We start from the raw sequence: 12058 nt of genomic DNA on the forward strand, positions 1-12058 counted from the left end.
TGATTTTAAGCTATTACTCTTCACATCCTAGAATCAAAAGCCAGAGTTTCAATGAATTCCAAGAGGTCAGATTCTGTTGGATGTTTGCTACTAAAAGATATCAGCATTACTAGCCAACAGGCAAGATAGGAGAACTATAGAAAATTGTTAATCGTGCCACTTGACTATCGTGAAATTGTATAATATGATAAATGAGGCTGTGATGTAAAGGATGTGACAGAAACTTTGCAATAGACCCATAGGCTGCATTCAAGGACTATACATTTAGCTTTCAGGATGCATTTTATTGCTATAAAAATGAAGGAAGAAGGGAGATAACCATTTTATTTAACAGGAGGAAAGCCATGACATGCTAAAATCAGCTACTGACCATCATTAAATAATTTTTTTTAAAAAAACATAATAAAAATTAAAAAAACATGTTTTAAACCAATATTACAGTATTGGTACAGTATCCTTTTGAAGTGTTAAATTATTGTTGCCATGTGCAGAGATGAGCTGCATCAGAAATTAATTCACTTCAGGATTATTCATTGTATGTTTATCAACATATCTAGACAGATCGATGTCTGTAACTAAAATTCATCCTATTAATCAAGACCCCATTAATATGTGGTCCAATACGTTATCTCATACCTTCATGTAGAAATGTAATGTCTTTCTTGACGACAGGAAAGAGGGGAATAATTGGAGGTTGCATGCTCTGACTGCTAAGGATGTTGCGATATTTTGCCATATTTCTAGACGGATCAAAAAGATCTTGAAGGTCTCTGAGGTGTTTTTCATACTTGCTTGGTAATTTTTCCCAAGTACCTCTAAGTCGAGCAACTGGTGCTAGATTAAGACCACTGTAAGAGTAATTGTTTGCATTATCAGCTATGACAGAGTAACAATTACATTTCAGAAATCCTGACAACTTTAAAACAAACCAGGATTTTGACAAGGCTTAAACAGTAAGCCTTTAGTATCTGCTGAGATTTAATTCCAGGAAACCCCAACCACTGTGGAAACCAAAATCCATGGAAATGGCAAAATCAAGGTTTGCACTCTGTGTGTGTGTGTGTGTGTGTGTGTGTGTGTGTGTGTATTTGTGTGTAATAGTCTCAATCCATGGATGGTTGAATCTGTGGATATAGAAAGCTGACTGTATACATTTCTGCTGAATATTGCTCATTTCCATTCAGCTTTTCAACTGAGCAGAAAAACTGTTCAGGAAGATGCTCTGAATCTTTTGAACCCTTCTATTTCTACATCAAGAACTTGCTTAAACAAAATTGCACATTTGGGACCAGCATTATGCACTTAGTCTTTCTCCATGCCTCTTCCATTCTGCAGTGTAAATTCACACTTTAGCAACAAAAGTAGGTTGGGGGATGAAATCACAAAGTCAGGACATTCTGACAAAATGAAAACCATCAAATCTAAATACCATTACTATAGGGAAGAAAAATAAAATACGGTAATTTTGATTCTTTATGATTTTAGGTTATAAATACATTAACACACTCCTATCCCATTACACTAACTACACAGTAATAATGTCATCGTTTATTTTTTGCCTCTAAACCTCAACTAATTATATATTACATATTTATTAAGCTATCTCCAGTCTCTTCATAACTATTCAATTAAGACTTAGATCTTCAAGTGACCCAAAAGCAGTTCAGTTAAATTCTATATTTTCTGTTACTCTATTAACAGAATTAACTCTTTCTTTTAACTCCATCAAAAGAGAAAAATCTACCTTATAACAGCAAACATAGAGTTGAAATTCTTGCATTCTCGACAATGAAGAGCTATTTTAATGAAATGTTTCACAATCTTCATCCTTTTGAGCTGGTTTGGTTCAGATAAAATTTCCGTGGCAACCCAAAATGTCTCTTGATTAATAACATCCTCAAACTGTTTCAGGTTAGCATTTCCTGTTTTAGACTCAAGTTTATATAGGTCATCAATATATTCAGTAGGCTCAATATTCCGAAATAATTCAAAGTCTCTCATTGATAGCTGAGTAGCTACCTCAATAGTGCTCAACTGTAAGAGGGAAATCTGGCTTTCTCTAAGCAATTCTTGAGCATCTTCATCTGAGCACAAAGTCTCTGTTTCCATATTATTTTTAAGATAATACCTAAAAGCACAGTTAAAGAAATAGATAGTAAACAACTCTTAATACAACACAGAAAAGGTAGCAACATGGCTGAAAATATTAAAACAAAATTCTATTTTTATCACAAATCTCTACTTTTTATAAATGTTCTCAGTATAAAACATTGAGCTTTACTCTCTACAAAAGAGCATCATCAGTTTTATTGACAGATTCAGTATATTACTGTATTTGTTTATTTTTGTGTGCCTTCAAGTTGTTTCCAATTTATGGTGACTCTAGGGGGAACCTATCACAGAGGTTTATTGGCAAGGTGTAACCAGAGGTGGTTTGCTGAGTGTGTGACCTGTCCAAAGTAACCTAGTGGGTTTCCATAGCCAAATCGGTATCTGAACCCTGGTCTACACAATCGTATCCAACACTCAAACTACTATACCACACTGGCTCTGTATGTACTGGTATCATAATTCTTATATAAACCTTAGAGGTTTTGTTCTATCAGAAGAAATAAATATCTCTCTCTCTCTCTCTCTCTCTCTCTCTCTCTCACACACACACACACACACTTTGGAGGCATCTCTGTTTTCTTTATTTTCTTCCTTCTTTGTCACTTTAAAACAAAAGTAAATGAACACACGTACCTCCCATTGAGCTGAATTCGGTCTGCTAACTTTGAGAATTGATCAGGAAGCCTTCTCTGCTTGATAACTCCTTCAGGACTCACAGAAACTTCACACAGAGAATATGTCTCTGGGGCGCCTACCAAATTAAATTCATGCACTGCATGGCTCACAACCTCTTTTGCTGTAGTGTCTTTGCTGATAATAATGTAACAACTCTGTTGATCAGCTTTGAAAACTCTTATAACCTGATCTGGAATGTCTGGATTTAAAACAAAACACATAAGAAATATAAAAGTTTTTCCCCCTGAATGGATAAAATACTGTAAGGAATTCTGAGTTTAAACAATAATCTATAAATGTTCATTTCCCATTCATTATATGAAAAATAAGTCACAATACTTATGTAAGCACAAGTCTATTATTCTGTGTTTAGCTAGAGCACTGGGACTTGTTGTTTCTCTGAGAATGTCTCAGAGAATTCTATAGACATAGGACTACTTTTAAGTTTTTGATCCTTTGTGCACTCACTGATTAAACATAACTTTTTGTCCTACACCTTCAATAATATATATAATGCACCAATGATTTAGGAAATAACTAGTGGATGAGAGGTGTGGATTATGACCAAAAAGCTTCAAATTCAGTTTACTGATTCATTTTTCTTGTCACAAACCACTCTCTGTTAAGAACTATTGCTACAAACACATGCATGTACACAGGATTAGAACTGTACAGCCATATGATTGAAATGATCACATACTCATTTCCTTCTTATAAATCCTCCTGTCATTGAAAGATAAAATATCAAAAGGAATCAATAAATGAATTCTGAAGATCGGAGTAACAACCTCATATCACACATGTATTATTTATTTATAGACTTGGATCCAGAGTTATTGTGGATCCATTTGTGTGATGTGATCCTGCTTGGGGGGGGGATCCAGATCTGGGGTGAAGCAAGGCTGCAGTTCTCATAATCTGTTACCATTGCCTATGGTGATTACAGTTGATGAGAGCTGTAGGCCAAAGGTATCCAGAGGGCCAGAGTTGCCGCCCCTGTGGTTAGACAAAGTAGAGGAGTGAATTTTGCCAATTTCTCTTTTCCTGTCAGCATCTGAAAAGACATTACAGAAGGTTGGGATACACTCTGAACATGTCTGGACATGGCCTGCAAAGATAAATAGGTACAAATCCCCCCTCTCGTTCCTTCTTTATGCACAAGAGACACTCTGAGCTCATTAGATCTACCCACTGGATCCCTCTAGGTTGTCAGGAATAATGGCAGTTTTAGTCCAATTTATGGAGGCTAGAAATCACTGCATTAAATGTATATCTTCTTTCATTAAATAAAGCTCATGGTAGAGAATATTATTGTTCAACTGATTCCATCCTCAAAGTAATGTTGTGAAATAGGGTTTGGGTGAGAGACAGCAGATGGCTCAATGCCACCCAGTGAACTTTTTGCTGATGGAAGAGTTCAATCTGGGTCCCTCCAGCCTAACTTAGGGGAAAAATAGACTGCCCCAAAGGGACAGATTCAAACTGCCCCTTCCGAAGGCAAATTGGAGCCGCGGCAACCACATGCCACAGCCCCAATCCACCTAGAAAGAGCCACTTCTTTTTGGGCTGTCAAAAAGGCGTCTCTTCTCACCTGCTGTGGCCCATGGGTGGCTTTAAGCCCCTCTGGCCACGTGCAGCGTGTGAATGCCACGCCACCAAAGCACCCAGAAGCCAATCCACATCTGGGTAGCTTGAAATTGGCTTCTGGTCATCTTGGGGGCAAGTGTCATCTGTACAACACACCCCCAAGCCAGCTGGAAGCCAGGAGTTTTTATGGCGATCTGTTTTGTCCCTTAGGCCCAGAACAGGCAAGTGGGAAGAAGCAACTCCCAAAGCGGGTTGCCACCACAGGACCCAAGCTGTGCTGCCAGGAGCTGGATTATCCTGGTTCCTTTTTGCTCTGGTCCAAAGGATTATTAGAGTGGCTTCAGGCTGCTTTGGAGGCATGCGTCATGTAAACGCCACACTCCCAAAGCAGCTGGAAGCCACTTCATTTGGCCCCTCTGTTTTGGGCCTTAGATATTCTAAGCACTACACCTTGCCTGATCTAATAGATGAATCTTTATCAAGTATAGCCAAAGTAGACATCAGCAGCAAGAACAGTATGGTCAAGCATGGAGAATTGTTCCAGTCATTAGCAGTCACTATTCATCATTCACTCTATTACAACCACATTTTTCTACCTCTATGTTCACCTGAATAAGTTACCACTGGGCACTGTTTCCCTCATGTACCTTTGGTACTCTGATGAACCACCTTTGGCTCCATAAAACTCTTCCTTAAAAATGCATTTTTAAAAAAATATAACTAGGATCAGCCACCTCCAACCCTTTTGTAGGAGCAATAATTTAGAGCATGTGCGTTCTAATACATGTAGAGCAACAAAATAATTTTTATACAGCCTGATGCATATATCATGAAATCGGATAATGGAATGAGGCAGGTTTGGTTATAATTATGCAAAATCAGTTTTACTATTATGACTATTGAATGAAATATTAACATTGAAACAGGATTTTAAAAAAAATAACCCCTATTTGTTTGAAAATAAAATACATGAAAGATTATCAGGTTGTCATTAATTGGGATACTTACAGTAAAAACCAACGGCTGCAGGATGAAAAAGGAGGACAAAGTCAAGAATCAGACACTGACAGTATGAGTTAAATGCTACATACTTGCAGATCTGAGGGAAAAAACTATTTAATCTCCCTCCTACTAAAATCAATCTGAGTAGTATCTGTAATATTAACTAAGTATATAAAAGAAACTGAAATCTGTAGAAGTTGCTACTTAAGCTGTTTTGTGAACATAAACAAAACAATAAGGGTGTGTTTGAATCCATACTTAAGCTAAAAATGTAAATAGGGGATAGCATCCCAGAGTTTATTTTGCTTTTCTTTTCAAGAGGCCTGGGCCTGATTTAGTTTTGCAACAAGACAGGTGTGTTTGTAATGCCATACTACAAATCTATAGGTTTTTAAAAACAGGGATGAGTTTCTTAAGTCAGAAGTGACTATGGGTAAATAACAAATGGATATACAGTTTGCTAATTAAAAGTATGGATGGATGCTTGGTTTCAAGGTTCGCTTCAATCCATTAGAGGAGTTAAATTAAGAATAATCTACAGCAATCATCAGAACAAAGGATCCTGTGTAATTAACAAGTGTGATTGATAGTAGCCTTCATTCTGTTAGAAAAAAAATCTTCTTATGCTGTAAAGGACCCTCAGACATAACATACTCTATTGCAACAGAAGGCACCCTGGATCATTTAATACATTAGTGATTGGGGCACATGTTACATTCTGTTCTGTTTCTTTCAGACTTTACAAACTGTATATGCTAAAGAACATAGCAGCTATGAAAACATAACTCTAAATGCATCAGCTTGCCCCACTAGCCGTAATTCTAAATTCTGTGGACCTTACAGACAGGCTCGGTGGACAAAAGGACTAAAGGCTTTTTTCCTTTGAACAGGAAAGTGTTCACATTTCTTGACACACTCAAGGGAAATGAAATGGTGCTGGTGTGCACAAATATTTAAGTGTACCTCAAAGTAAAAGGTCATAACTAGACTGGACTTGTTGACACCCAGCCATATATAAAACTTCTGTACTGGCTACAAAAATGTTCTTGGAAACATAGCCACTAAAATCTGATATGTTTCAATAACATAGGCGACATTATAAGATACATCTGGAAAGACAGTTTACTTTACCTGAAGGATTAGAAAAATCCAACATGCTGGTTGTAGGCTGCAAGAGATCAGGACTGCTGGAGGAAAGTGTGCCAGGAATAGGCATAATTGCCAAACTGTGTCTGCATTGTCTTGTGCCCACAATACTGTCATCTTGTGACTGACTTACACTACCATCACTGTAAGAGAATTTTAACAATTGCTTGTATTTAGATAACACAGACGTATAAGCTTTGTTCTGGTCTGATATAAACTATTCACTTGAACTCATGGGTTGGGATGAAGCTGCACTGAGTACTCCTATACTTGGCACCATGAACTCTATGCAGTCTCCCAGGTGTCTCTGGATACAGTGAGAAAATCTGCAGGGAAAGGCCTTCACACATGCAACTATATGCAGCAGTTTCCAAATGAGAGGAAATGCCAATAGCTCATGGCTCTGGCCCACATCAGGACAAATCCTCCATCTAGCAATTTTTTGCAAGAGGTTGGAAGAGGGGTTGATTAACATATATGATATCAAGAGGTGGGATCTGATTCAGAATAGAATGTCCTCATCCTCATCCTAAATCACATGTTCAAGTAAAAACTTTAAATCACACCTGAATAGGGCTATTATTCTACATATGTGAAGCAAAACCAGTGACAAGTTCCATGCTGAAGGTACTAGAAACTAAACAACAGTTGTAAAATTCTTATTTTGCTCCTATCCAATGAACAGCTAGGAACTATTCAAATAGCATACAAGCTCTCATATGGATTTGCAGATCTACAAGAAAGACTTTCAATAAAGGAAAGAAAAATACAGATGACAGGAAAACCCTAATGCTTTTAGCAAGTAGTAAAAAACAACAACATATGAATAAAGTGCATAGATGGAGAGAGTATTTGTGTAGAAAGGTCTGTGACACATACCTGAAAAAGCCTTTTACTTGTGGAACTTTGGGTTATGATGTATATATGAAAAATAGAGTTTGGAAAAATGTTTTTAAACCACAATTCCAAAAAAAAAAAAAAAAAAAAATTAAGCAAAAAGGCTGAAAAAACATTTTCTGAGCTTGTGTGAACATTACCCCTCATAAATAAAAGATCTTGTTTTTGTTTTTAATGATTTTTTCTAATTAATAAGGATTATATATAGAGATAGATATATTAAGAATGTTTCTTTTGACCAACTGACAAACCATTTTTCTTCTAAATGCCTTTTTTAAAGTAACATGTTGAACTTATACTTATTTTATCTTTACCATAAAGCTGTGCCTATATACAAGATATGTGAGTAAAACTGTTTTATGTCAAAAATGAATGAATGAATGAATGGTTTCCAAGTTCTAATCAAACAATAACCCTCTTGCATTCTCTGGTTCAGCACAGGTGGAAAAAATAAAACTGCCTGCAAGTATGAAGGAAACGACTTGCTTTTACCTAGAGCTGAGCTAGCCAAATTTCAAGAGAATTTTGAAGGCCAGAAATTCCATTTGGCATACTGTATAAGAAATGCCTTGCCAGCTTGCTAGTGACACCACAAGTGATTGAAACAGCATGAGAACTGTCAATCTTGATAACAACAAGACATGAAGGGAATAACAAACACATTTTTCATTTAGCAACTGCAGAAATTTTATATATAAAAAAGAAAAGGTAGAGGAGAAAGGAAGACTAAACTGATAGTAGTTTTCTTACTAGAACTAAATTTTATCCAAGTCAAATAATTACCTCAACTTATAAAACATGGTATGTTAATATTTTTTTCATACCTAAACAGCTTTGGAGGCAAGATGCTAAATCGAGTCTTGTCTAAAATTTTCTTGATTCTGTTTCTTCCACCAGACACAGTATTCGCTTTAATTTTCTTGTTCCCTTTCTCACGTGGAAACATCTGTTCCACATCTCCAGGAATATCAGGAATGGAATATCGATTATTCTTCTTTTCTGCTATTTTGGGAATATGTGGAATGCCATTTTTTTCTTGCCCTATCCTATTAAGCAACTCCTTGAACACTGAAAAAAGAAATGCCAATGTTTTGAAAATTCATTAACACACTAAAAATTTTACTGAACCTTAAAAATAACATGTTAACCACTTTGTTTTAAGGTACTTTTACTTTTTAGGATCCAAACTTACAACTAATGAAATACATGTTTGCTAATACTTCAATGGCAAGAATTACACTTAGATTTAAAAAGCATATGTAGGCCTGTTACAGACTGCCAAAATAAAGCTTCTTCGAGTCTCTTGGAGGTATGCTGTTTAAATGATGCATGCATGCTAAGAATCCGGAAGCTGCACCAAAGCTGCACTCCAGTGCTTAGGAATGGAGTGTGGCTTTGGCACGATCTCCGGACTCTTAGGACCCATGCATCATTTAAACAGCATACCTCCAAAGAGAATCGAAGCAGCTTTATTTTGGCAGTCTGTAACAGGCCGTAGTAGCTTAACAAAGCACATTTAAAAATACACAGAAAGCTAAAAGAGTGACATTTTAATGCATATCTGTGCAGGATTTTTTTTTTAAAAAAAAATCTCTATGTGTTCTGCTCTAAGACAACATCAATTTGAGGCAGATGTAATAATCTCTAAACCGAAAACATCTGAAAGATAATCCACATGTGGTGTTTTCATGCTAAAATCTCAGCCAGTTTGGAAAAATGCAGATGTTCTCACTATAGTCTGGCTGGAAATCCTATGGAACAACAATTTCATTGTTTCACATCTGGTCTGTTTTTTGACACTTAGTTCCATCCTTGCCCATTAGTCATTAACCTTCCTTCTCTACTTTATACTTTAGAAGGCAAATTCTGTGGTGAGTTGTGGTCAAACTACTTTATTTTATAAGAAAAAGTATTTGATACAGTCTTAAACCCAATTTGTTATTTCAAATATATCACTTTTATCCAACTAAAGAAATACCAGTTTGGGTCCAAAGAGGTTTGGGGTAAAAGCAATGGCTATAATATTGTTTAGTTTCCATTCTGATGAAAACCACTCATGCCTTATGGAATGTATTTTTCCCAAAACTATATGGGAACTTGGTAGGAAAGATCTGTTTGGATTCTAGTCATTATATATCAGACATCTCTATGAATACAAACTGAGATAATATATGTGATTTAACTTTTCCAAAAATTCTTTTGTACATCTAAAAGCTGCTGGGAGAATACTAAGGTTGTGTTACATTCTGTGATTCAATTTTTTCACCTATTCTAACAGACCAAAAAGAACAAAAATATTGATTACTCACATTTTTGCTCCCTACACAGACAGTTCAAGTTATGCATCAATAGCAGATCAATTTGAGCTGCATGACTTTGCCTCAGCCTACAGCTGTATGATAGATGCTTTTCGGAGGAAATTAAAATACAGCAATAGAGCACCTTAAATAATGTGGAATTAAAGGAATAAACAATTTCATTTTTGGGGGGGAAAATCAGCAAAAAAATTCCTGCTAAGGACTTCATCAATGTCAAGAAATTGTCAACAGCAGACAAGGCAAATACTTTAAAGGTAAAACATCAATTAGAAACCCGAAAACTTTTAAATCGATCAATAAGGTTGTGTGTGTTGTATCAGGATCTCTATCTATGTATTACAGCTTTTGCAAATACAGTTGGCCCTCCTTATTCATGTATTTTTATATACGGATTCCATGGCTTGAAAATGTTTCCAAAAAGTATAAATTCCAAATAGCAAACCTTGATTTTCCATTTTATATAAGGGACACCATTTTGCTCGGCAATTATTTTTAATGGAACTTGAGCATCCACAGATTTTGGTATCCACGGAGGATCCTGGAACCAAACCCCTGTGGATAACAAGGTCCCACTGTATGTATTAGAACCAGCCTCTGATCTGATGACGATGATGTGTGACAAGAGGGAAGCGGAAAGGAGTGTGTGGGTGTTAGTGCGTGTGCACACACACACACACTCTCTCTGTCTTACTTTCCTACATAGCTGCAAATAAACTAATCGTGTAAAAATATTATTTCAAATTACGGTGATCATTTCAACCAAGTTTTGCCTTTCAAATATTTATTTCCAAGCGTGTGCTTGCATCATATCCAGACCTCATTAATGTTACCAGAAGTATGAAAAACATTAAGACCAGCTTAACGTACGTGGTTCTGTGATAAAACAGAAAGGAGGGAACACAACGTTCAAAAGAAGAAAGATCAGTCCAAAGGACGTCCAAAGATAATGTCCCAGTTACTGTTGGACTACACTATGAATGCTTACTGTAACTGGCCCTATGATATATTCTTCTGATGTATACCTCTGTATAAACATCGTAATGTTTTAATGTACCACAGTAGACAAAATATAGAATTTTATGTAGGCTTTTGAGATGGGGCAATAGATATATAATGTGATCAGTTCTGAAACAGCAGCCTCCTATGCCTAACACCAGCCACAAATAGGGATCGCCCATTGAAATAAAGCAAATGTGAATGTTAGCCATTCAAAGTAGCCCAGTACACATAACTCCTCCCCTTAATGGAAAGAAATCCTGAAATTTCAATATATTCACCAAATATGTATTGTCAAGTTGGCATTGGACTATGACAATCTTATGAATGGGAGACTTCCAAAACCTTGTTATTAAAAGACCTACTATGATATTGCAAACTCACAGCTGTTGCTTTCTTCATTGGATAAATCAACCTGTAGTTTGGCCTTCCTCTTTTCCTGCTATTTTCAACTTTACAGACCACTATCATTTTTTTCCAAATGAGACACATCAACTCATATGTCTAAAGTACAAAAACTTCAGTTTAACCATTTTGGCTTCTAATAAGCTCTCAGGTTTTAAATGTTCTCAGGCCCATTTATGTGTCATTTTGGCAGTCATATCAGTAAAGTGATATCCATAATACCTCTCCTCTAGCACCACATTTTAAATGAGTTGAGTTTCTTACTGTTAGTTTTCTTCACTGTCCAACGAAGTCTTTAGATGTACTTAAAGCACTCCTATGGTTAGCCCCTGAAAACTATTATTTATACAGTGTTACTCACCAAAAATATTTGTTTTTACAGTGATGGAAAGATGAGTATTGTTCCTCAGGATTTCAGTAGCTTTTGCAAATGTAATATTCTCAAAGTTTTGGCCATTTACTTCCATTACCTTCAAGATAACAGGAAAACATACCCAAAATTATACTTTAAAATTATTTTATTACTAAAATGAAATCTTAATGCAAATATTTTAAAATGCAGTTCAGTTCTACACATACATTTTAGGCTATGTTTCTCAAATATTTTACATGTTATAGAACTGGTACTTTTAAAAATTTGTGTGACACGGGTTTTTCTCTTTTTCGTATCAGTTAAGTACATAAAGGGATCTTGTAGCACCTTTGGGGCTAACTGTGGAAAGAAGTTGTAGAATAAGCTTTTGTAAACTTGGTCAACTTCCTCAGATGCATGGAGTGAACTGGTGCCCATGAAGGACCTTTATAGTCAGACTGTATGAATAGTCACAGAAATACAAAACCTATGGGTATGGTGAAGAGGTAACACGTTCTGTTTAAATGATGGCTGATGGTCATTGAGGGACAAAGGCAGGAGAGAAGAT

General features: G+C 36.2%; 1 protein-coding gene across 13 annotated transcripts in view; it reads right to left on the reverse strand.

The window, feature by feature from the left end:
- RAPGEF6 (Rap guanine nucleotide exchange factor 6) overlaps positions 1 to 12058 on the reverse strand; it is a 252173-nt gene that overhangs the window by 55836 nt on the left and 184279 nt on the right. For 6 of the 13 annotated variants that reach the window (XM_089530351.1, XM_089530342.1, XM_089530360.1 and 3 more), the window contains 8 exons: positions 11500 to 11608; positions 8244 to 8487; positions 6508 to 6665; positions 5383 to 5397; positions 3713 to 3841; positions 2746 to 2986; positions 1745 to 2128; positions 637 to 848 (listed from right to left, as the gene is read on the reverse strand). In XM_089530351.1, the coding sequence (XP_089386477.1) occupies positions 637 to 848; positions 1745 to 2128; positions 2746 to 2986; positions 3713 to 3841; positions 5383 to 5397; positions 6508 to 6665; positions 8244 to 8487; positions 11500 to 11608 (1492 nt within the window). The remainder of the gene's footprint in view (positions 1 to 636; positions 849 to 1744; positions 2129 to 2745; positions 2987 to 3712; positions 3842 to 5382; positions 5398 to 6507; positions 6666 to 8243; positions 8488 to 11499; positions 11609 to 12058) is intronic. The other 7 variants (XM_089530427.1, XM_089530390.1, XM_089530408.1 and 4 more) reach the window with 2 other exon arrangements.

This window comes from Sceloporus occidentalis, unplaced genomic scaffold (assembly GCF_023333645.1).
Source record: "Sceloporus occidentalis isolate IW3139 unplaced genomic scaffold, rSceOcc1.0.p SCAF_1, whole genome shotgun sequence".
Taxonomy (NCBI): domain Eukaryota; kingdom Metazoa; phylum Chordata; class Lepidosauria; order Squamata; family Phrynosomatidae; genus Sceloporus; species Sceloporus occidentalis.